The 26282-nt window shown below is 35.0% G+C and overlaps 1 protein-coding gene across 2 annotated transcripts in view; it reads left to right on the forward strand.

Annotated features, from left to right (window-relative positions):
- Positions 1 to 20121, forward strand: part of ARL5A (ADP ribosylation factor like GTPase 5A) — a 30062-nt gene extending 9941 nt beyond the window's left edge. Inside the window, exons 2-6 of one of the 2 annotated variants that reach the window (XM_017523208.2) lie at positions 2317 to 2377; positions 3201 to 3348; positions 5058 to 5141; positions 10198 to 10349; positions 13792 to 20121. In XM_017523208.2, the coding sequence (XP_017378697.1) occupies positions 2317 to 2377; positions 3201 to 3348; positions 5058 to 5141; positions 10198 to 10349; positions 13792 to 13840 (494 nt within the window). In that variant the 3' untranslated portion in view covers positions 13841 to 20121. The remainder of the gene's footprint in view (positions 1 to 2316; positions 2378 to 3200; positions 3349 to 5057; positions 5142 to 10197; positions 10350 to 13791) is intronic. The other variant, XM_017523209.2, reaches the window with a different exon arrangement.
- The last annotated feature ends 6161 nt before the right edge of the window (positions 20122 to 26282 follow it).

Consider the following 26282-nt stretch of genomic DNA (forward strand, 5'->3'; position numbering starts at 1 on the left):
AGATACCTTGTCCCAAGGACTCGATTACCTGGCCCTGATGCAGGCATGGCCTTTCTCTAAAGATGAATTCAGACCGGGTACAGTGGCTCACACCTGTAATCCTAGCACTTGTTGAGGCTGAGTTGGGAGGATCGTTTGAGCTCAGGAGTTTAAGACCAGCCTGGGCAACACAGGGACACCCCATCTCTACAAAAGAAAAAAAAAAATATCCAGGTGTGGTGTTGCACACCTGTGGTCCCAGCTACTCGGGAGGCTGAGGTAGGTGGATGGCTTGAGCCCAGGAGGTTGAGGCTTCGGTGAGTCATGATTGTGACACTGAAGTCCAGCCTGGGCAACAAGAGTGAGACCAAGGATTCACATCAGTCATTGCAGCCTGTAACACTTTTTGGGTTGGGATTCCATGCTCCCCAAGTAATCATCTGATTTTAATTCAGCTACCATGTACGCATTTCAACAGGGATAGACTGTACTTGTCACTCATTTTTAAACATTTGGTCTTATGTATGTTACTCATTTGCTGTTCTTATTTATGTCCTAGTCATTTCCATGAATTGCCCTCTCTTGAGTCCTGTCTATTCTGGGATAGCAGCAGAATTGTTTGTAGACCTGGGAGACTAAGGGCCACAGATGGAGCTTTGCTCTTGTTGCCCAGGCTGGAGTGCAATGGCGTGACTTTGGCTCACTGCAACCTCCGCCTCCTGGGTTCAAACGATTCTCCTCCCTCACCCTCCCAAGTACCTGGGATTATAAGTATGAGCCCCATGCCCAGCTAATTTTGTATTTTTAGTAGAGACAGGGTTTCACCACGTTGGCCATGTTGGTCGTGAACTCCTGACATCAGGTGATCCACCTGCGTAAGCCTCCCAAAGTGCTGGGATTACGAACATGAGCTACCACACCCGGCCTAGGCCCTAGGTTTTTAAAGTAATTCTTAACCCATAAAAGGGGCAGGTGATCATGTCACTTAAGGACCCTAGTGGTTCTAAGCCATCTGCTCTTTCTTACCCATAGATGACTGGATAAAATGGATTGTATTAAAATGTTTTATTTACTCAATCTTCCTATTTTTGTATAATAGGAGGTGCCTGTAGATCATTAGGAATTTCCTTTGGTAAGTGGCATCTATTTGGAAAACAACTACCATTTGAATTATAAAGATCTTGCTCTGAGGTGTTATAATCCTCAACATTCGTTACTTATAGAATGCATATTAATTCAATATTTATTGAGTACCTACTTTATGCCAGAAAGAGTTGTGGTCATTAGAAGTGTAAAAATGATTAATATGTATTTTATATAGTTGAAGACACCTCATTAAACTAAGATTAGTGTACATGTAAATAATTAGGATAAGTGCAAGATTAGAGGTAGTATGGGAAAGCAAGAGAAAGTGATTCTACATGGAAAGCTAGACTTTAAAGGATTAGTCTGATTCCCTAAATGGAGAATTAGGATAATTCCAGCATTTGGTGATACCACAAGTAGCTGTAGAGAAATGTTTGCTGTAAACATATGTGTAGCTTATGTAGTGAGAGTGACTTGAACTTCAGTTTATAGATGCCCTTCAACTTATGATGTAGTTATGTGCCAATAAACTTGTCGTAAGTTGAAAGTAACTTAAGTCAAAACATTTATTACACCTAACCTACTAAACTTCATAGCTTAGCCTAGCCTACCTTAAATGTGCTCAGCACACTGACATCCTCCAGTTGGGCAAAACCATCTGATAGCACAATATACTCTTAGGCAGTATTGGTTGTTTACCCTTGTTATTGCATGGCTTACTGGGAGCTGCAGCTCACTGTAACTGCCCAGCATCTTGAGAGCATCATACTGCATATCACTAGCCCAGGAAAAGTTCAAAATTCAAAATTTGAAGTACAGTTCTACTAAATTTTTATCTTTTCCTGGGCTAGCAAAACAGGTTAAGAACTCTCTCCTCTTCAGTGCTAGGCACTGCTGTGTGCTATTTTAATTGTTACACAACCCTGAGTGATAGGTAGTTATTTCTGACCTTAAGTTTCTTCATTGTAAGATAGGGGAATAATTTAGTAAAACTGTAGTGCTGTGGCTTCCTAGAGAGGAGGTTGGAAAGATGAGAGTTGTCTCTAGAATAATGGCGATGGGGAAGGTGAGTATAATGGCGCACTTCTGCTGGTCTTCCTAGGATGTTCTTTTGACTTCCAAGAAAGTATAAAGTGCCATGAACTGAATTATACCATAGATAGAAGGGTGAAATAAGGAACCTTTTTTTTTTCCTATAATCTAATTTTTTTTCTTTTTTGAAAAAAATCACCGATATTTTCTCTGTTTCAGAGCACAAAGTTATCATTGTTGGGCTGGATAATGCAGGAAAAACTACCATCCTTTACCAATTGTAAGTATTAACTGTCTTAAAAAAATTTTATTTCTAGTTACTTTTTTTGCCTGAGTAATATTTAATGAATGAATGCAGTAAGACATTACATGAAACCTAAGTTACCCTGTGAGAAAGCAGGTTGACGGTAAACCAGGAGCCAAATCTCAGCAACGGTTTGTAGAAAGTGAGAAATTTATATGATATTGAGCATATAGTTGGCATTGAGTTGCTCAGTTGTTTTGTGCTAAAGCTCTTTTGTTTGTAGAAAGTAGAAAAATATGACCCGGTGCGGTTGCTCACACCCTTATCCCAGCACTTTGGGTGGCAGAGGTGGGAGGATTGCTTAAAGCCAGGAGTTTGAGAAACCTCTTGGGCAAGGTAGTGAGACTCCTATGTCTTTATAAGCTATATATTAATATATATATGTATACTTTATAAAATTAGCTGGACATAGTGGTGCACACCTGTAGTTTTAGCTACTTGGGAGACCGAGGTGAGAAGATTGCTTGAGCCTACTCAGAAGGTCAAGGCTGCAGTGAATCTCATGCCATTGATATGTATGATCATGCCACTACACTCTGGCCTGGGTACCAGTTAAAAAAAGAAAGAAAAAATATTTGTTTTTATGGTTTCCTAGAATGATCTAGTGTGTGCCAGATAGCCTATGACCTAGCTCCAGCTCTGTTTAAACCCTTAGCTCACTCATGTTGTAAACTAGTGGGAAAAGGATATTTAGTTATAACTTATGAAAGGAGGTCATACTGGTTTGTCCTTGATTAAAAAATTGTTCAGGCAAGTTAGTTTCCTTCTAATAGTAATGTATGTAAACTTTTCCCTGCAGTTCTATGAATGAAGTTGTACACACATCTCCTACAATAGGAAGTAACGTAGAAGAGATAGTGATTAATAATACACGTTTCCTAATGTGGGATATTGGTGGCCAAGAATCTCTTCGTTCTTCCTGGAACACTTACTATACTAACACAGAGGTAATGTTTCTTACCATACTAAAAATTATATGAACAGAATGCTTGGAAAACATCTAGATTTGAGCCCTTATCGTTAATCTATTTGAAATATCACAGTATGTTAATAAATAAATAGTTTAAGCGTAGTGAAATCTTTGATTTCCTGTTCAGGGCCATTGTTAATGTGTCTACTATCACTGAACCTCTATAGGGAGGATTGGTTAATTACGTTCTGATTGTGTATTGATCTCAGAACTTGTCTGAAGTAGTTGTTTTTGTAATGACTTCCATCTCATAGTTTGTTATTTCATTTCTCTCTATTTATGTTTGGCTGAGTTTAGCTCACTAAATGAGAGAGCTTTGGTGGTTTGAATCCTAGCCAGTTTTACTATTTTCTTTTACAAAACATGGTTGCACATTAAATAATTTTTCTTTTGATTATAAGGCATTTTAGATTGATCATATCTTTTTATTTACACATTATTTTCCAAAGGAAAATTTTGGACCTATGACATTTGAGTGCTTCATTGCATAGGCCTGTGAATTAAAAGACTGACAATTGTTTTTGTAGTGTTCATTGTAAGTTAATAAAACATGGTTTATATTTGTATAAAGCTGACTTTTAAGTTATTAAGAAACCTTGAAGTGTATCTGACAACCTGATTTCCCAACACTGCATTAGGCATTTAATCATTGTTTAGAAGGAAAGTTGTGTATGATTAGAAAGGTGTATATGCTACTCTGTACATAATGCCTAGGTTTCATATTCATGCCAACGATCTGAAAATCAACAGCTTTATTAAAATACCTTGGAATAAAATTGGCCTTACAGTGATAAAGCCACCTATCAGTAAGCTGTCAAGTGAGAGGAGAATTAAAGTAACAGTTCTCTCATACATCTCTTTTTTGGTTGATGAAGTCTGAAGAATAGAAAAGATTCAGAAAATCATAATAGTTTCTTTAAAAATTAAGATCTAGGTCTAAAAAGTAAATAGTGCATGTTACTAATAGGCAGTCAGAACCAACTTGGGCATCATAAATGCTAACATAAAGTGAGTACGTTAAGTCTCCATCTGTTCCTGCTAACCTTGCTTTTGGGTGCTCACCGAGCCGAGGAAGAGGTGCAGAGGAGCTCAGTCCCACAGTCATCGCAAGTTTTTCACTGCACCCTCTCATGCCAGTTTCATCATCAGTTCATGAAAGGGTTGTTCTTGCAGGTAACAGGTGATACTTATGTAAGGAAGAGAGCTTGTTTTAGATAGAGATTTATTCTTTCAATTGGTTGATTTTTTTTTTTTTAAATCACATTATTTTACTCCCATACTCATGCCCTTCAGGATTTCAGGTTGATATTAATAAATAACATCTGCCTGGAAGTAATATATTCAAGATCATATTGTATGTTTTTCTTATTGATTTGTAGTACAAAGAGATGGATATAGGCCTGTTAGCATTTGACATACTAATTTAGAAAACAGACATGTGTTGTGTATTAGTTAGAATGTTAGTATCATATTCTCTTTTCTCTTAAAAATTAGTAAATATATTTAGATTAAAATCAATCAGACCTTTTGGTTTCACAATGTATAGTAGGTAGCTCTGATTTTCCAACAACACCATGAGATTCCAATTTCTTGATATTAATACCCCGTATATCAAATAAACACATGTTAAGTTTTACAAATACCAAGTTATGTAATCACTAATGATTTTTTTCATAATTATTTTAGTTTGTAATAGTTGTTGTGGACAGTACAGACAGAGAGAGGATTTCTGTAACTAGAGAAGAACTCTATAAAATGTTAGCGCATGAGGTAAGTAAGTAGTCTTTTTACATTAGATATGGGGGAAGAGTATGTGAATCATATTTTGTTTTCTAGTTTCTCATGAGGGTCCTATCAATTTCAAATTTTTTTAAATAAGTTACTTACTGGCCATGCTTGCTCTATTATTTTGACATCTCCCAGTTTGGAAGTGTATCTGGAAGCAGCAGAAAGATTATGGATTGAGTTGCAGAACTTTATTTCACTTATCCTAGATAAATTTCATTTTGTAATTTTCCTGGGCAAAAGTAATTTCTATAAGTGGCTTTCATTTTGCATTGAATAGATTAATTATACAGAGAATTGTCATTGGAAATGATATTTTAAATTACCTGGGTGCTTAGCAATTCTTGATTGTTACTCAGCCGACTAATATTTAAATATAATTGCTGTTAGGTTTCTCTAATATTGTCCCTTTGACTAAAAAAATTAGATGACCAGCTACATTTTCATAGTCCTTGAAAAATACCGGCTGGGCATAGTGGCTCACTCCTATAATCACAGCTCTTTAGGAGACTGAGGCAGGAGGATCACTTGAACCTAGGGATTCAAGACCAGCAGAGCAACATGGCAAGACCCTGTCTCTATGAAAAATAAACAAAATTAGCCAGATGTGGTGGCATGCACCTGTAGTCCAGCTATTCATGAGGCTGAGGCAAGGGGATCAATTAAGCCCAGGAGGTCAAGGCTACAGTGAGCTGTTCTTGCCGCTGTACTCCAGCCAGAGTAAGACCCTGTCTCAAAAAATTAAATTAAATTCAAAATAAATAAGTAGAAATAAAAATAAATTTTAAAATTAAATTTTTTTAAAATAGAAAAATATTACTGGTAACAAATTTAAATAATAAACTGAATAATATAGTCCACTTGATAATAACCGTAATATTATATAGTATTTATATAATATTTACTAAAATTGATTATTTTTAGATATCTTTTATTGCAAATGCTACTTTCTCAACTCATAGACAGGAATAGAAAAATTAATATTTAGATATCTAGAGTATTTTTTATTTCAGTGAATTTTTGCAAAGCTTAGGAAAACCAGGATATCTTTGTAGTGAAGTTTTATATTAATTTTGTTATTGATTTGATTTGTTTCTGAGATTTCCTTTAAGAATTTTAGTGTATTTCAGGCAAACTTTCAGGGCTTTAGGGAACCTAACCTAGTAAAATAGTTCTGTAAATTGAGGTTCCTCATTTCCTTCTGACCACCAAGATGCACCCTTCCATATTTTGGACTTTTAATTCCAGTAGCTGTATTTAAACCTCTTGGAGATTTACAAAAATACATCTTGCCATTCTGTGTTCATTTGACAAATTCCATTTCTAGTTGGGATACAAGCAGTAAGCCAAAAAAGAGGCAGAAGACAAAGGTTTGGTTTTTTTTTCTTTTCAAGTTCATATTTTGCAATAATGCAGTGTTTTTCAGTTTATTCCAAAGGGTGGTTTTATGAAGACTTTGGAAAAAGAAAAATTGATACAAATGTTATTTGTCTCTGGCCTATATCTTTTGTTCTGTTAACACGTAGTCTCCCTATCTGATTTTTACTCTAATCGGCCCATATGCAGCAGGATTAGTATATGAAGAGCCCAGTAGTGGGGTTCAAAGTCTTTGAATTTTACTAGCTGGGGGCATTAACTTGCACAGATCACTTAACCTTATCTGTTATGGGTGAGTACACTGAGGCCCAGAAAGGTTATGTGACTTGATTAGCTTTTTAAGAGCCAGGTTTTGAATTTAGATGTTCCGACTCAGACTCTATTAGTGGAAGAAAAAAGAAAAAGACATCAGTAGGGCCTAGTTGGAAAGGGAAAGGAGACTGAATGGGGAGATGACCAGAGAAGAAAGGGATTGTAAATGAAGCGGGAGTTTGAGCAGGCCACTCAGTAGGGTCAAGAAGAGCCAAACAGGCAGAGTTCTGGAGAGAGACAAACGGATCAAAGAGTGACAATGTGTGAGTGAAGAGTAAATGTAGACACGATGTTAGTTGGATGTTTCATATGTACTTCATAACCAACAAAATCTTATTGTCATCACCGATAACCATTCTTTACATCATTAAGAAATACAAAACTATAAAAAATTTTAAAATAACTTTCAAAGCTTTATCATAAGTGAAACGTAAAACTTTAGAACTCATTAAATTTAAAATGGCTTCAAACACCAGAGTCTAAAATTTTATTCAGAATGACTCAGCTTCTAGGAGTTACCTTCACAAATGAAGTTTTAAGAAACAAATTGACAACTATATATGCTATATAGAAGATTCTAAGTAAATGTGACTTGCAATTGCTGTTACTCATCTCCTTGATCAAACTTAAATATATCTTAAACTAGAAATCTGTAGCAGAAATGGTTTTAAAGTGTTTCAAATGGCTTATGTACAAAAGATCACCACTGTTCACCTTATACTTTCACCTTTTGTTAAGTTGATGAACAGCCTTTATTCAGTGTATCTATTTTCTATTATTCTTTTGTATACATACTTGGTTTTGAGGTTATATAATAAAAAGCAAATGAAGATTTTCTTCTCTTTCTAAATATTTAAAAATTGGCAAAATAACTTTTTCTTAAAAATCAATAACTGAAAAATTTGAACCTTTGAGATCTAGAAAAATTGATTCAAGGTATTTGGAGACCTTTTATTAATGGCTTTGTTTTTTGTGTTTTTTAATTTTCAACTTACGGGCTTCCAAAAATAATTTTATCATTAACAGTGATGAATACAAATTACTTACACTAATACAAACCGTGTGTCCTAAGTTGTGCCAAGTATTTGTCAGAAGTTTGTTCTTTCAGCATGTCAACATTAACAAACTTGACCTATATAAGACTTCAGTACACGCTAGCAAGAGATACGGAAACCTAGAAGATAGGAAGATAGGAATTAAATCTCATGGAAAGTCTATCTACTTATTGACTCAGCCACATATTAACTATTGATAATGATTTCTTTTATTTTTGTTTTTTTGAGACAGAGTCTCACTCTGTCACCCAGGCTGGAGTGCAGTAGCACCCTTTTGGCTCACTGCAACTTCCACCTCCCGGGCTCAAGCACTTCTCATCCCTCAGCCTCCTGAATTAGCTGGGAGTACAGGTGCGCACCACTGCACCATGCTGGTTTTTATATTTTCAGTAGAAACAGTGTTTTGCCATGTTGGCCAGGCCAGTTTCAAACTCCTGGCTTCAAGAGATTCACCCGCCTTGGCCTTCCAAAGTGCAGGTATAACAGGTGTGAGCCACCATGCCTGGCTGATTAATGGTTGCATTTTCTGTTTTGGAGGAAAGAAAAATATTTACTGTATATCCTTGATAATGAGTATATGTATACAAATTATAGTCTATCTCTTCAAATTTTTTGTCTTTTATATAGGCAGGTGAACTGAAATATAGGTGAAACTAGTTGAACATGAAATCTTAAAATTGCAAACATTGTAGCAGTATTCCTTTCTGACCATACTTATTCAGATAACTATCAACTGTGGTAGCATTAATAGCTGCCATCCTGCAGAGGGCACTGTAATTAAAATCAATCTTGATTGTTACATAAAATATTTTACATAACTCCTGTGACCAAGTAAGAAATACAGGTATACTACTTATATTTTTATTTGCATCAGAAAGAATCATCAAAACTGTATTCTAACAAGAGTCATTTTGTATCTACTGAAGATTTTATTGATTCCACCACATACACACATTATTAAAACCAAAATATCTCACCAAAATCCCTAAGAAGACAGATGCCATTCAGCAGCTGTGAAAACTTGCAAGTGTGGCACCAAAACCTTAATTTTATATCTCCTAATATAAGCAGAATTTTATGGAGTTTAATTTAGTTATTGAGTATGTCCTTCATGGATTCTTGACCCAGTATCCATGTAAGGAATTTAGGGTATTAACACCCTAAAATTATATATAAACTTAAAAAAATTTTGTATGGATGCATATGTGCATTTTGTGGAGAAAGGTCCATGATTTTGAACAGATTATCAAGGAAGTCCCTGGCTTTAAAAAGGTTGGCAGGTAAAGAGGAGTGGAGCAGAAGGAGACTAAGAACTTTTGCCTGTTTTGTGAGTAAAACATTATACCCATTATTTGGAGTATGCACAATTATATTTGGGAAAGGATTAGTGTAGTGGGTGTCTTGCTCAGATTGGATACTCAATCAAAGATATGAGGAACAAATTCAGAAAGTTTAAAGAACTTACCTCTGAGTCATAGCATTGAAGTGACAGAATTTCTAATTGGGGAAACTTGGTAAGTTTAATGCCATTCCAAGATGGCCGTATTGTATATTCAAATCTAAGAAATCTTCATACACAGTGAGAGAAATTAGGGTGAATAGAATTGGTTTAGGATAGAACTTAAACTGAGAATTAAGCGCCAAGCTTTAAGGCATACATCGTAATGAATTCATTTATTTCCTATGCACCTAGAAGGTACTAGCTATGTACATAATTGGGAGATTTGTAATGTAGTAAACTCAAATCATTTTCTGTGGAGCTTAATTCTCTTGTGGAATCCTGATTGGGAAAGGCTGGCTTAGGAGGTTGGAGGGGAGGAAATATACGCAAAAGAAATGATTTGAACAACATAGAGATGGCAGTGCCTAAAACTGTTTAGAGGGCAGTGGATCGATTGCTAATTACAGCAGAGTACTTATATAGGAGTGATGTAAGGTAAAGCAGAAAAGTATAGGCAAGGTAGAATTTTGGAGCGCTCTCAAGTATTAGGCTAAAAGGTAGTTCTTAGCCATTTGAGCCTAGTTTTGAATTTAGGGGGTGGATAGTAAATATACTGGAAAACATGACTGTTAAATATAGCACTTAGGACCATAAAAAACTATAGTCTAAGACTAAAGAAATATGTAAACATATACAAGTGTATAAAAAATGTGTTATCAGCCTGTGCTGTGAGATGCTTTTATGTCAGTAGTTGAGAAATTCTAGGTTACTAAGATTGTGAAAAAGATTCTGTTAATTAAGTTGAAAAATATGTGGAAAAATGTACTGGCCTTTACAGTTGTATTTGCTTTAATAGGACCTAAGAAAAGCTGGATTGCTGATTTTTGCTAATAAACAAGATGTTAAAGAATGCATGACTGTAGCAGAAATCTCTCAGTTTTTGAAGCTAACTTCTATTAAAGATCACCAGTGGCATATCCAGGCATGCTGTGCTCTAACTGGCGAGGGGTAAGAAGTCTTCCTCTTAGATGTTATCAAACATGTATTTTGCTTAGAAACACGTATATTATCTTAAAACTCATAAATATTTAAGGCTATTGTATACAAAACATCATAAGGGACAGACATAAGCTATAGTTCATGTGTATATTCTGGGACTTTTTAGGGTGGTTCTGTAAATAGTAAAACAATGTAAACATAATAGATATAAACCTACTGAACATGTAAGCATATAGCTGTTATAATTGCTATAGGAGCTCAGAGAAATGGGAGTATCAATGTGAGCTGGAGAAGTTAGGAAATATGTCTTAAGATGGTAGTGGAACTGAAGACCTGACACTTGCTGAGCATGTCCTGTGTCTGGAGAGCTTTCCATATAGTGATTCATTTAATCCTCATAACAGTTCTACAGAGAAATTATTTTTAAGTGATATTTTATGCATAAAAAAGCTCCAATCAAAGAGGATTCATGTCTGAGACTAGTTTGGGGTTATTTACTGTTGCCACAAATGTGGTCAAAAGAAGGATTGGGGGAATTGGAGAGGATGTGGCAATGATGTTCCTTGGTTCTGGAATGATAAGTGATGGAAGAGAAGTGTGTGCCTATAGTGGAAGTTTGCCCTGTGTAGTGCCCAGAGATGAAAGTATTTCAAAAAGGAGGTGGTGTCATTGGCATTGTCAAACCTAAGGTCAAGGACCAAGAAGATGGAGAGAATGCCATTGAATTAACAACAAATGAGTACATTGAACCAGTTTGTCAGAACAAATTCTGTGCATTGGGAAAGTGGGCATGAGATTAGTGTAGTTTAAAGAGGAGTTAGATTTTAGGAAACAAAAATAGCTTTGTAAACGGTAGAGTGTGGCAAGAAGAGGAAGGAGAGATGAAATAAATAGAGGAGGTTGGAAGTAGGATAAAAAGCTAAAAGGAAGACCAAACTATAGTACAGTTTTTGTTGTTGCTTTTCCAAAATATGGTGGATCTGTATATATAGTCATGTACCCTAGAATAGTGTTTTGGTCAGTGGTAGACCACATATGTGACAGTGGTCCATAAAATTAAAATACTGTATGATTACAGTAACCTGTTCTATTTTTAGGTATGTTTCAAAACAAGTTCTTACTATTGGGTTATGGTTACCTACAGAATTTAGTACGGTAACATGCTGTACAGGCGTGTAGCCTGGGAGCAGCAGGCTTTAAAGCATAGAGCCTAGGTGCAGACTAGGCTATACCATCTAGGTTTGTGTAAGTACACTTTATGATCTTCACACAGTGATGAAATCACCTGACATATTTCTCAGAATGCATCCCTGTCATTAAATGATGCATGATTGCATTTCAAAGCCAAGAAAAAAAGAAAGAAATTAGCAATGAAGGATTCTAAATAGAGGTCTTAAGTTGGGGTCGAGGTTCTTGAGGTGTTAGGAAAGGGCAGAAGCATGGGGTATGGATGAATTAGCTCAAGTGGGAGAAATGGTTTTCCTTTCAGGACCATGACGAAGGATTAACCAATATAATAAGTTATTGAAGTTAAATCTTAATAGAAGGCACTATTACCAACATTTGGAAGAGCATAATTAGAACCTTAAAAAAGATTTTTTAATGAAAAAAAAAAACATTCATTAAAAAATCACAGATAATACCAGTTATCCATGTATTCATTTAAGTAAAAATATGTTCTCTGTCAAATATATCTTAAGCAAAAGCACTGATTTATAATATTTGGCAATAAAGACAAGTGATCTAGGATTGACATAAGATTTAATTTATATACTTTGATAATTAATTGTATGGAAAATGTATCATTAGTATAGATATTAATTCAATTTCATTTTAAAAAGGAAAAGCAATTTTGTTTTAAAAATGGGAAAGTAATGGATGAGTTTGGTTTTGAGAGCAATGTTCTGTTTTTCTTTTATAGTTCAGCTACCTTGGTCTAAATTACTGGTTTTAGTATTGATTACTGTTTTGATTCAGTGGACTGGAAGTCACAAACTTTGGAGAGTGGCTTCATTTGACTTCTACTTTTCCCATTTGCTAACATTGCCAAGCCTGGGTTTCCTTTGTAACATTGGAAAGATTCTGATCTCAGTGTTATAAAGATCCAATTAAGAGAATGGATGTTAAGTCAGTTTCTAGTTTGCTATTAGGTAACTACTGTTCATTTATTCGTTTGGAGTTAAATAATCTCTTCATCTATCATTTCGTGTACTGTTTCCTATCAGTAGTTTAAAAGTAACAAATCTAGTCACAGAAGAAAAGTATGGGACAACCACCCCAAAACAACCATTTGTTTACCTCATTACCGTCATTTTTCTATTTATGTCTTCTTTTACATTATTAGAAATACTTAACAAAAATCTGAATTAAACAAAAATTTAATATTTTTATTTCTACAAAAGCTTGTCATAGATAATAGTTAATACTTGTAACAGTTCTTTATTTTGTTGTAACTTAATGTGTACAATCATTTCACTCTTGCTAAACTTTTAGTTTCTTTGACCACAATAACATCCTTTTCTGTATTTTGGGTTATGTTCAATTAACAGTTGTTAGTGATAACTGATGTTACTGATAAGAAATTTTATTGCCTTCAAAAGTTTTGTATACTTACATTTTGTTTTATGTAACATACATATTGTGTGTATGCTTTGTTTTAATAACTCTACTATATATTTAGTTTAATATCCTGCCATTTTTCATTTATATCATGAGCATTTTATGTTATAAAATGGTTTTATTTCCTCCATTTTCTGGTGATGAGAATCATAAAATCATTTTTGAAAGGAAAGTTTTAAATACTTTATCATATGAATGTCCTCTAATTTATTTTTTTTCTGTATTTCTAGACAGAAATTCTTTTCTTATTAAAAGTACTTTAAAGAGCAGTTTTGTATTTAAGTCTATGTTTATGTCTGATTTTTTTAGGATACATTTCTAGAAGTAGAAAAAAGGGTGCAGAGTATTGATATTTTAAATACTTTTGATATGTATTGCTAGATATATTTTTGACATGTTGCTTTCTGTGGGCACTCTTGTATAATTATAAAGCTTTTTTAAAGTGTCAGACAGTGTTCTGGGCACTAGAGATACAACTGAACCAAAAGAGCACAGATATTAGCTGGGCGTGGTGGCACGCACCTGTAGTCCCCGCAACTGGAGAGGCTGAGGTGGAAGACGGATTGAGCACAGGAGGGCATGGCTGCCATTGATTGTGCCGTTGCATTCCAGCCTGGGTGACAGAGTGAGAGCCTAAAAAAAAAGAAAAGAAACAAAAAAGCACGGATGTATTGTATATGAAAATATGGCTTCACTGCAGCAGCCCAAGCACTGAATATTACTGATTTTTAAATCTTTGTTATTTAGCTAAATGAAAAATACTCCCTTTTAGTTTGCTGTTCATAGCTTCTTAGTTCAGAATTTAATCAAATGATTTTTGTTTTCTTTATAGATTGTGCCAAGGACTTGAATGGATGATGTCACGACTTAAGATTAGATGATTTCTACTGACCTCTTCTCATAGACTTTGTATAAATGAAGTGCTGGACTTTACCTGGAAGCTGCAAAAATTAATGGTTTAGATATATTTATAATAAACTGATTTAAACGTTTTCTATAAGAAGAAAAATTAAGACCACTTATTTGAAAACAAAGATGAAGTATCACCTTCCAATTTGCTTTCTCGTTAGTTTTTTCCAAAGTAAGTTTTAAAGCTGTGATTGACATTTTTCTCATAATGAATCCTCTCAGGACATTGTGTAGCCTGTGGTAAGTACAAAGGGAGAGGAAGACATTTTGAATTTTAAGAGCTTTATTATCAGTATAACCCTCCCTAGTTGAATGTTGTTTCTTCTTGTTCCATTAAGTCAAAATTACAAATCACAGATACTTAGTTTCCAATATTTTAAAATATAACGTTACTTATAAAAAGTATTTTGCTTAAGGTTGTGTGTATATTGTGTATATACCTCAAGTTCAAGTTAATGGCTTTGATTTATGTTCTAAAGAAACACAAATAACACAAATATTAATAATATCCTTATAACCATAATGAGATAAATATTGACATTGGTGTTAAGTGCCATTTTATAGTTTCTCCCTATGTTCACTGTATTGTACTAATCAACCTCCCAAATCAATGAGCTGCTTGTTAAAAAAAAAAAGGAAAAGGAAAAAGCATGACATTGTGTATTGATTTTTTGTTGACTAAAATCACACATGTGGAAACATGTAATTCAGCAGAGTGGGATAGCTATCAGATTCTTGGCTTAGTATTACTAATGGGCAGGATTGTACCATGAGCAACTATCAGATTATTCCTTTCAGTGGTTCTTATGGCATCTAAATTACTGAATAAATTATTCATTAATCAGTGAATCATAAATTACGATTAAAATGATCAAATGAGTTCTCAGCATTAATTGAAAACTGTTGTGTGAAACATGTCTACCCAGGAAAGTAACACTCTATAAATACTGGTAAACAATTTAGATATATTATTTTTAAGTATTATATTGTATGTCAAGCAGTTAAAATGAATTTCAGAGTAAAAGTTAGGTGTGTTTCTGAGCAACACTGATAATGTCTTATTTTGGTACTTGAAATATAGTGTGAGATTTTTTTATTTCTAAATTTTGTTGTATCTTCTATTACATAAATGCATTGTTTGACAGTTATAAAATGCAAGTGTTTTTTGAATGATCTTAAGAATTTGACTTAAAAATTCATTGATACAATGTATTATTTGTACTATGAAGTAACTTGACCCAAAACACCCTTTATGTTAGCTTAGGGTATCTTTTTTCAGTGTCTGAAATTCAAAGGTATTCCTGTCACAACTGTAAACAAACTTGTCCTAAATGTGTTAAAACATATTCTTGGATACTCTATTTGTATATCTTTCATGCCTTGAAAATCTGAAGGTTAATCCAAACCCACGTTTTAGCATATTTAAGAAAAAAACTACTTTTAATATCACACTTTTAAACTTTATGAAGATTTTGGTGAGGAATAATGTTATATACTTTAAGTGTTGATAAAACTTAGAAAGTTTCTTTCTATAAAATGGGGAATACTCAGTATCTAAATCCAGGTCAGGCATGGGAGATCAGTATTTAACATTGGATGTTTTGTGTTTTATATTTATAATGTTCAAAACGCAAGCATAATTTAATCTTTGTCCACCTGGTTTTACAAAAGTAAATCTTAAATTACCAAGCTTTTCTCATGTTCACATACTTTCTCAAATCTCTATAAAGAATTACTTATCTGTTAAAAATCCCCTTAACCCAAATCTGTATTGTGGTTTCACCAGATAAATATTCTGTGATGTACCCCAGAAAATCCACATCTTTTGTCCTTTTTATTTTTTAATTTGAATAATCATGTGCTTAGTCCCTTGGATTGCTGCCACATCAGTTTAACATGATATCAGCACATTCCCTTGTCATCAAGGTATTGGCTCAAATTTATTCATAATTGGCAGTTTAAATCATGCACTACCTAGTTACGGTTGGTTTAGTGTAGTGGATTATTGACATGACGTCATGAGAAGATGTGGAATTTTACGCTACATTTATAAAACTTGATTTTGTTCTCTACCCTTCAAGGTGAACATTAAAAATAAGGTGGGATCTGTGTACTCGTACATAAAACCAAAATTATAGTTGGGAAAAATAAATTTGTATATGAAAATGTCAAAATCATTTTAACAGTATTATTTTCAAACAAGATAGGCTGGTAAAAAGTCATATTGGCAATTTGTATGTAGTTTAAGTGGAATTAAGCAAAGAGAGATGCTTTTGGGTTTTTAATATGCCACTTTTGAGTGAAAACATCTCGTAGAGTCATTGTGTTTAGCTCTGAGAAGAACAAAGATGCTTCTGTACACGTGGCTGGATTTAAATATCCTGTTTTTGATGCTAATTTTGAAGTCATGTAACTTCTTTTGATATCTTGGCAAAAGTAACCGTATGCTATAAGGATTTGAATATGTTTAATTTTGTCATAATAGCATCTGTAAAGTATATCTTACACATTATATAAAGGGTTCTTATTTGAAATTTCCAGTTCTGTATCTTCCCAGTACATCTTGGTCCTCATAATAGGCAAAGGATACAATGTAGGCAGGTGGTTTAGGGGTGATAGTGAGGAAGTGGTTAGGGGATTCATTTTCTTATACCACATTTTGCCTTAAGAATATAAAAGTGCTTTAGCACTGCTGGCTGGCATTTTTAATATAGGTAATGAAAGGGATGTTAGAAGCATGGGATGACATAGAGGAAAGAAGAGGTTTTATTTTCTGGCCTTTAGGAAGTGCCTAGTAGATTGTTACAGTGAGAAGTGCACAGAGCTTGAGGAAAGGCATGAAGTCCCTGACATTTTTTCCATTTTGTCTCAGTATATAGTTTTGAGCTGCCTAGAAACAGGACCCTATTGTCTCCTCTTGTATAGGCACTTTACATTTCTTGCTGTCACTATAGCAACCACATACAGTACAGACAATTTCAAAACCTGTTTATATTAGCGTAAATAGAAAAACTAAACAACTTTCTAGTTTTCTCTGCAGGCATTTTTGGGAATGTATGTGTAGTATGCTCTGCTTTGTATATAGGAGATAGTACTACATCATCGGTTATCTCAGAACTTCAGGGTCATCTCTTAACTGCCCAGTTGTATCTTGACATCAATCCCTTTTTCAAGGCTGCTGGGTAGAGACAACTTTCTCCATGTAACTTTGGCCCCTCCCACTCTTCAAGTGTAATCTGGATCTTCTTGCTTTCAAGATCAGCTTCCCCATAGCTCAGGTATCCCTTGCTCTCCTGTATCTTCATTTACCATCAGTGAAGATATCTCTGTCCTGAAGGTTATTCTAAACTTTGTCTATAACCGTTGTTGCCCAAATCAGTAGTTTCTATGTAGCTTCTCTAGTTCCTTGCTAACTTCTCACCACTGGCTCGAGGTAGTGATTTGGACTTTGCTCATTAGAGAGCGTTATCAGAGAGGTGGAGTCCCTCAGAAGACCAGCTTGCGGTGCATATAGCATACAGATGCCAATATTAGAATTCTTTAAATTATATTGTATTTAACATTTTCATGCTTTTTAATTTAACTTCACAAGTTGGGAAGTAGATTTAGAAAGATAGGGAAATACCCAGACTCTGCCAGTTCCTTGAGCTCCTAGTTAGGCATTAACAGGATTAAGTTTTATTTGTATTGTCTTCCTATTACCAAGAATGGTTATGTTGCACAGAATACCAGTTCAGTTTGAGTTGGAAAAAGATGCCAAACTAAATTGATATGTAGCATATAACCTAAAGGCATCCTTGAAATTATTGCCCACATTCCATTTTTTCTTCATGTTTGCTTATAGAACAAAGATAAACATGAGCTGTCTAAAGGAATTAGCAATCAAAAGGCTAACTGTACAAAATAAACCTGTTGAAATAAACCTGATGAATAAACCTGTTTAAAAGACATCAAAATAATTGTCATGCATTGACTGTAGATGCAGATAAATGTCTTTAAAGCTCTACTTATACAAAAATAAAACTTCTATATCATGCTTCCTCAAAGAATGTATGATAGATTAAGACCATGATAATAAAATAAAAAGGAAGGAAAACCAGAAATTAAAATTTCAGATGCTAAAAAGTAACTTTCTAGTTAACCCCAAAGTCCTGTCAAATTGTGAAGAAATGTAACAGGATGCACTTGGATTCATTTTGCAATATTTCTTATCAATTGTCTAGCCCTTGCGTATTGTTCTAAAAACTAAGTTTAAATCTTTATGCTGTTGCCTGCTAGATAGCCTGTTCTTTGATAGAAAATTCCCATAGTGTGTACTCAAGAAGTGCCTAAAAATGGATTTGTGTTTATTTTAAGCCCATCTAATAAATTATATGTATTTTCTATGGTATTACATGTGCTTGTCTTAACTGATAACACAGCCTAGAGGGTTTCTGTCACAATTTGTACTTTATTTGAATAAAAATCTTGAAATTGAAGATATCCATCTCACCCTCAACAAACCATAATATAAAGAAACACGAGCCACACCATTTTGTCTCTTACCTAATAATACAAGTATGTCCTGTCCCTGGCATTAGTTAACGCAGTGACTAGAAAACTGAACCCTGCTACTGTTTTTTAAAACAGTTTTAACAGAAAATTAAACTGTATGTTTGAAATCATAAGTAAAAGTTCTTTGCTTACATAAGAGTAGCCTCTTGATTCTCATAGTTAAGTGATTAGTAGTTTTGTGTCATACCATTTAGATGTTGAGCCATTTCGTTTGTGCATATGTATATGTGTATGTGTCCAAATTCCTCCTCTTTGTTTAGATTCTACTTACAAATCAAACTATTTAATAGAATCTTCATACATTTATCATATATTCTTCCAGGTTTTTTTGTTTGTTTGTTTTTGTTTTTTTTTTTTTAGCTGACTATAGAGTTTGACTGTAAATTCTGGGGCAAAGCTTGATTGTATGTTCAGTGGTGTATAGTTACATTGTTTCATATTAGAAATCATTGTGCATGGAAAGTGAAATGTGCATATGATTTTAAATTATTGTAATATGTACTGTGCCCTTCCCCTAAATATCTTACATTGATGATACACAGAATTCCTCTATTTTTGCTTGAAAATAGTCCTTTAGATTGGGGTAGCCTTTTCTTATATCCCTCTTTTGTTCCATGGTATAAGGTGATACCTGCAAAGCACTTTTAAAGATATTTTTTAGGTTAATGTTCAAGATACAGCATTGAGGAGGTAGCTATGTCTAATGAGGGCTCTCTTGGTTGCTAGAGATGAGAGAAATGTATACTAATCATTTTAATTTGTACTTAAAATGCAGTTTACTAATCATATTGATTTTAAATATGACATTCTTCTTGTAGATATTAATCTTTATTCTTTCTTATTTATCATATTGTTCTAGAGAAGCCTAGATAAAAATGGGTTCCACCTAGTCTCTTTGTAAAACACCTTCCCCACATACTCACCATCCCTTCCAATTGAGCTCTATGCACTTTGACAAGCAAATAAGAAGACCTTAGGTTTCTTGTATTTGAATTTCCAAAACAATAAAAGGTTTTTACTCAAGATTTGCATGCAAGAGAAATTTTGTCTCATCTCTTTATCATTTTGTGAACTTGTGTTTCTCTGTATACTAGGGAAATTTTGCACAAAAGGAATTTTTGAAAAAGGGAGAAGTTTAGAGTGCTTGGGTGCATTTTATTTGCACAGTGCTGATGTGTTAGGTATCTAGGGAAATAATGCGTCAGGACCTTTTCAGCAACACAGCTTCATCAATGACTGGGGGATATTTATGTTTGTGCTGAGGAAAGGGAGGGAGTGGGCAGGTTGGAGTGGGGGCGTTTCTGTGGAAAGCAGAGCAGTCAGCTGCTTTATAGATGTGGTTTTTCATTATACTTGTAACAATGTTCTTGTGTCCATAATTGACTGAAATGTCAAGTTTCAGGAATGCAGGGCATTTATCAGGTGACCAGAAGTAGAACCTTGTTGATTATGAAATGGAAGAATAATGTCGAGGTAGTTGGGGGAAAATGACAAATAAGATTTTACTGGTGAATTTCCATGTTTAATATGTATATTAATCTTTTTTTAAGTTGCATGTTAATCTGGTATAACGTATTATCTCTGCTTTATGCTTTGGGTAAAAAGGAAAAAAAAAAGACGAGTTACAATTGTTACTCTATTATGTACTATTACATATACCTTTTCTTTTAGAAAGGGTTAATTATAATTACTATTCACACCTCTGTGTTGTCAGTGTTTTTATTTTGGTTTATTCTCTAAATGTGCAGATTGGGTGTCGTAAAGGCTGGGATCCACATGGTAATTGAAAAGGTATGACAGCTGCATTGTACAAATTGCAAAAAAAGTGTCCTGATCTTCTCTAGGAAACCTTTCCAGCACTTGTTCAATTTATAGAGAGCTATCTAGCTTTTATTTCTGAATGTTAGAATTGGAAATGAGCCTGATAAATAATGATCAATTTGTATGGTTGATTTCTTTTAAAATCTGAGAAAAGTTCAGTCATTTAAAATGAATATTATTAAAGTGAACATTCATGAGCATAGTTGATAGTAAACAGAAGAAAAAAGCAAAAAATGCAGGGAGAAAGGAGTCAGCCCCAGTCACATGCTGACTTGAATATTATGTTCCTCCTCTCTGCTAGAATGTAAGCCCCAAGATGGCTATTATGTCTCTGTGCTGCAGTGCCTGGTATGTAACAGGTGTTCAATTTATATGCATTAACGGATGAATGAATGGACTACTAATGTTTTTGTTGTTTTTTTCTACCTCCTTTGTTCCCATAGGTAGGTTTTTTTGACCTATGTGATTGCAGCATATTGCCTGGTTTAATTTTTATTTAACACCTCAATTCTCATCTAATTCTACCTTACTTCAAAAGGGTTTCAAGGTGACTATATGTTTTTCTCATTCTTTTAGTAGAAATAGCACTTATTTCCTTAAAAATGGCCTGAAAGCATCATGCAGTGGCAGATATTTACAAATTTTATGTATTTGAAATCTGTGGGGGTCTGCATCAGAGAATGTAACATACCAGAGTCGGTTGTCAGCATATGCAGACATTGAAATAGTAAATGATACAACATCCTTTTTGGAAAAACAACTGTTTCATCTTTTTTTTTTTTTTTTTGAGATGGAGTATCACTCTAATCACCCTGGCTGGAGTGCAGTGGCACAATCTTGGCTCACTGCAACCTCTGCCTCCCAGATTCAAGCAATTCTCCTGCCTCAGCCTCCTGAGTAGCTGGGACTACAGCTGCATGCCGCCATTCCTGGCTAATTGGTTTTCGTATTTTAGTAGAGACGGGGTTGGTTGACACCTGTAATCCTAGTGCTTTGGGAGGCCAAGGCAGGTGGATTGCCTGAGCTCAGGGGTTTGAGATCTTATTCATCTTATATGCTCGTTCTTCCTTCATATCTGGAATATCCCCTTTTTACTAGTAAATAACTTTTGTCCCATGAAATTGATGAGATTTTCACATTAAAATAACCTCTGACAGTCCTTTTGAATGTGTTCATTATGATTAATTACCACCTTTATGGGATTCCATGAGTTGGGATGCCTAGGTGACCCATTCTCATCACTACATACTTTGAATTCTAGCAAATTATACCAAAATAGATGTTTACTTAAAAAATATTTTTGAAACAGTTCTAATATATTTAGATTTCCAAATTATATGCTGTATTTCCTATATTATTACAAAGAACATTGCAATGGACATCTACTTAACGATTTTTTTCATATTTAAAATTACTTCTTTTGGTTATAATCTCAGAGGTGAAACTACTGTATTAAATGGTAGGATGAGATTTGAGAGTGCCTATTTCAAATTTTCATAAATATGTTAAACAACAAAACTTTCCAGTTTAATAGAGGGATAAGCATATTATTATACTTTGCACTTATTTATTGAGACTTTTTCTTTGAAGTTTTAATTTCCTCTGAATTGTTCTTTCAGTTTATTATAATCTTGTTGTTCTTGTGAATAAATTAAATTCTCAAAATAGTAGATATAAGTACTATGTGCTAACCACTTTTGCCACTGGAGCTCCATTTAGTGAATATATTATCTCTTGTTATATTTTTGCAAGTGTGTGTGCAAAACACATCCTAGTATGCCCCTTAAATTTTTATAGTTATCTTTTTTCAGCAAATAAAGTGGTGTGTTTTTTGAGACAGAGTCTTACTCTATCACCCAGGCTGGAGTGCAGTGTTGTGATCTTGGCTCACTGCAGCCTCTGCCTCCTGAGTTCAAGTGATTCTCCTGCCTCAGCCTTCTTAGTGCATCACTATGTCTGGCTAATTTTTTTGTATTTTTGGTAGAGGTGGGGTTTTGCCATGTTGGCCAGGCTGGTCTTGAACTCCTGATCTCAAGTGATCTACTTGCCTCAGCCTCCCAAAATGCTGGGATTACAGTTGTGAGTCACTGCACCTGGACTAAAGTGTTTGTTAATGTAAAAAATTACAGCTAGGCATGGTGATTCACACCTGTAATCCCAGCACTTTCAGAGGCTGAGGCAGGTGGATTGCTTGAGGTCACGAGTTCGAGCCCAGCCTGCCCAATATGGTGAAACCCCGTCTCTACTAAAAGTACAAGTAATTAGCTGGTTGTGGTGGGACACGCCCGTAATCCTAGTTACTCGAGAGGCTGAGGCATGAGAATCACTTGAACGTGGGAGGCAGAGGTTGCAGTGAGCCAAGATCACGCCACTGTACTCCAGCCTGGGTAAGAGTGAGACTCTGTGTANAAAAAAAAAAAAAAAAAAAAAATAAGATATACATGACTTCTTTGAGTGAAAATCAGTAAAAAGATGTAATAAGCCAAATTGTGATAATTGTCCATTGTCCCAACATTCTAAGAAAACCATTATCAACACTTTGGGACATAAAACAATGTTTCAGTTAGCAATGAATGACATACACAATGATGGTCCTGTATGATTGTAATGGAGCTTAAAAATTCCTATCACTTAGTGATGTTATAACTGTTGTAGCACAGTTCTGAAAATAAAGTATCACCTAAGTGTACGGTATGTATAAAGTCTACAGTATGGTACAGTAATGTCCTAGGCCTTTACCTTCACTCATCACTGACTCACCCAGAGCAATTGCCAGTCCTGCAGCCTCCATTCACACTAGGTGCCTTATATGGGTGTACCATTTTTTAATCTTTTAGAGAAATTTTGTATAAATGTGTGGGGTACAAGTGCAATTTTGTTAACATCTGTAGATTGCATAGTGGTGAAATCAGAGATTTTAGTGTATCTATCCCACATAACATGTTGTACCAATGTTCAGTTATGTTCAGATACACAAATACATAACTATTGTATTAGAATTGCCTACAGTGTTCAGTACAGTAACTGGCTGTACAGGTTTGTAGCCTATGAACCATAGGCTGTACCATGTAGCTATACCATCTAGGTTAGCGTACATATACTCTGTGATCATACAATGATGAAATCACCTGCAACAATTTCTCAGAAAACAAACCCATCATTATCCAACAAATGACTATACATTTATTTGTTTTGATTATAGGGTTCTAAAAAGCTCTCTATTTTTCCATGATATACTGTAAACATCTTTTATATATAAAATACTTTAATGGATATATTGTATTTGCTGTTGGGACATGACATAATTTATTTAACCAGCCTAATGTTGACATGCATTGTTGTTCCTTATTTCTTACTATTGCAGTAATTTTACTGGTTAACATTTCGATTTATTTTTCGTAGAATGAATTCTCACAAGTCCAATCGCTGTGCCAATTTGGTATGGCCTTTTAAAAGGCTTTGGTAGCCTGTTGCCTAATTGTCTTCCCAAAAGATTCCTCACATCCTGGTCAATTCTTCAGTCATACACAGGGCCATCTCTACGTTAAGAAACTTTATATTAAGATTTGTAATCCTGTTAACTGTCACAGGCCACCACCACTCTGGGCATCTTCAGGTCATGCTGCATGTTCACCAGTCCTTCCAGCCATGGGAAGTGCAAAGCTTCTCTCCACCCACAAGGTTTCTGTGATAGCCTTTAATCTATTGTGCAGAGTTTACTTCTTAACCCACTTATAATGTATTCAGCCTATCCTAATCATTGACTCCTTTTGAGAAGGATAGAAGGGAAAAAACCTGTATGGTCTCCTAGCTGACCTTTTTTTAATGGGGAAGAATAATTAACAACTTTCATTATCTAACGTAGATAGCCAGTCTTCTGCTTCTGGGATACTCTCCCTCCAATTGTCCATCTACACTGCCAGTCCTAAATGCCAGTCCTGTGTTGGAAGTCCTGTGTTTATTCATTCAGAAAATTCACCCAGTATCCTTGCATTTATGTCCACCATGTTAAAAACAGTTGTGTTATATGATAAAACATGTTACCATTAAATATTTTAACAGATTTTACTCATAAGAGGAAATTATTAATGACTGTGACATGTTAAACAGCACCAAAAAATTACAGACTTTTACACCTACTATGATCTCAATTATTCAAGAACAAAAAACATAGAAAAAAGATAGGAAATTACCTTGGGAAGCTGAGGTGGGAAGATTGCTGGAGCCCGGGAGCTCAAGATCAGCCTGGGCAACATGGTGAAACCCTGTCTCTACAAAATACTTTTAAAAACTAGCCAGTCATGGTGGCATGTCCCTTTAGTCCCCTACTCAGGAGGCTGAGGTGGGAGGATCACTCGAGTCCAGGAGTTCAAGGCTGCAGCTAGCTGTGATTGCACTACTGCACTCCAATGTAAGTGTCAGAGTGAGACCATGTCTAAAACAAGAAAGAGAGAGAAGAAAGAGAAAAGGAATGAAAAAGGAAAGGAAGGAAGATATTAGGAGTTGTTGTAGGCGGTAACATTATGGTCAATATTTTTCTGATTCTTTGTGCTTTTGTATTACAAATATTCTATATTGAGCATATTATACCAATAATCAGAAAACATTGCTGAATCATCTTGTTTTTAAAGAATCATCTTAATGGGGATGGGAAGGAATACAAAAGTTGTAAATGAAATAAATGGGTTGCAGCTCTCAGTTTAGAGATCAAGATGATTGGCAAGTAGAATACTATGCAGCCATAAAAAGGAACAAAATCATACCCTTTGCAGCAACATGGATGCAGCTGTAGGTTGTTATCCTAAGCGAATTAACACAGAAACAGAAAACCAAATACCCTGCATGTTTTCACTTATAAGTTGGAGCTAAACATTTGGTACTCATGGATATAAAGATGGCAATATTGGGGACTACTAGAGAGGCAAGGGAAAGGGGGCCAAAGGTTGAAAAACTATTGGGTACTATGCTCAGTACCTGGGTGATGGGATCAGTCATGCACCAGACCTCAGCATCATGCAATATATTCAGTGCATACATGTGATACATGCAGGTAACAACCTGCACATGTATCCCCTGAAGCTAAAATAAAAATTGAAATTAAAAGATAATTGGTAAAAATTCATGATGCAATGCCATTTGCAGCGGCCAGTGCAAGTTTGAATGATTTTGACAGAGTTTTTACCAATTATTGCAGATGTAAAGAGATTACCCCTTTAGCTTATGTCTTGATATTATGTGCTTTGCTTTAGATAGTTTGGTGGTTGCTTGGTTTGTGGGATGCGTTCGTTTTGGCTGTGTAGTAATGGCCTTTTTAAATGGTTTAACTGCTGTGCTCAGAATACTCTTCAACTGGCCTGATCTGGTATCTTAAAGGTTTAGTACTTAAATTGCTAATAAGATCTAACATTGGGCGGGGACGGTGGCTCATGCCTGTAATCCCAGCACTTTGGGAGGCCAAGGTGGAGGGATCATAAGGTCAGGGGTTTGAGACCAGCCTGGCCAATATGGTGAAACCCCGTCTCTACTAAAAATACAGAAATTTAGCTGGGCGTGGTGGCTCATGCCTGTAATCTCAGCTACTCGGGAGGCTGAGGCAGGAGAATCACTTGAACCTTGCTATGTTGCCCAAGAAGGTCTCAAACTCTTGGACTCAAATGATCCTCCCACCTGGGCCTTCCAAAGTACTGAGATTACAGGTGTGAGTCAGTGTACCTGGCCTGGAAATAACAGTTTTAAAGCCATTCTCTTAAAATGAAAGTTATTGTGGCAACTTTTTAAAGACAAGTTGAAAAGAGAGGAAACTTGAGATAACATCATGAATAGATAATTATGGTATCCCTAGTGAAAGAGAAAATGAAGACCTGAAACAAGGCAAAGAAGCCAAAGACAAACTTGAAGCTAACCATATAAGTTATCCAAAATGGGACCTATTTAAGAGTCAAATAAGGCACTATTAATAATTACTCCAGCATATCAAAATACCATATTGTACCCCATAAATACAATTTGTCAACTAAAACTATTTATTTTTAATTCATG

This window comes from Cebus imitator, unplaced genomic scaffold, assembly GCF_001604975.1.
Source record: "Cebus imitator isolate Cc_AM_T3 unplaced genomic scaffold, Cebus_imitator-1.0 Scaffold27, whole genome shotgun sequence".
Classification (NCBI taxonomy): Eukaryota; Metazoa; Chordata; class Mammalia; order Primates; family Cebidae; genus Cebus; species Cebus imitator.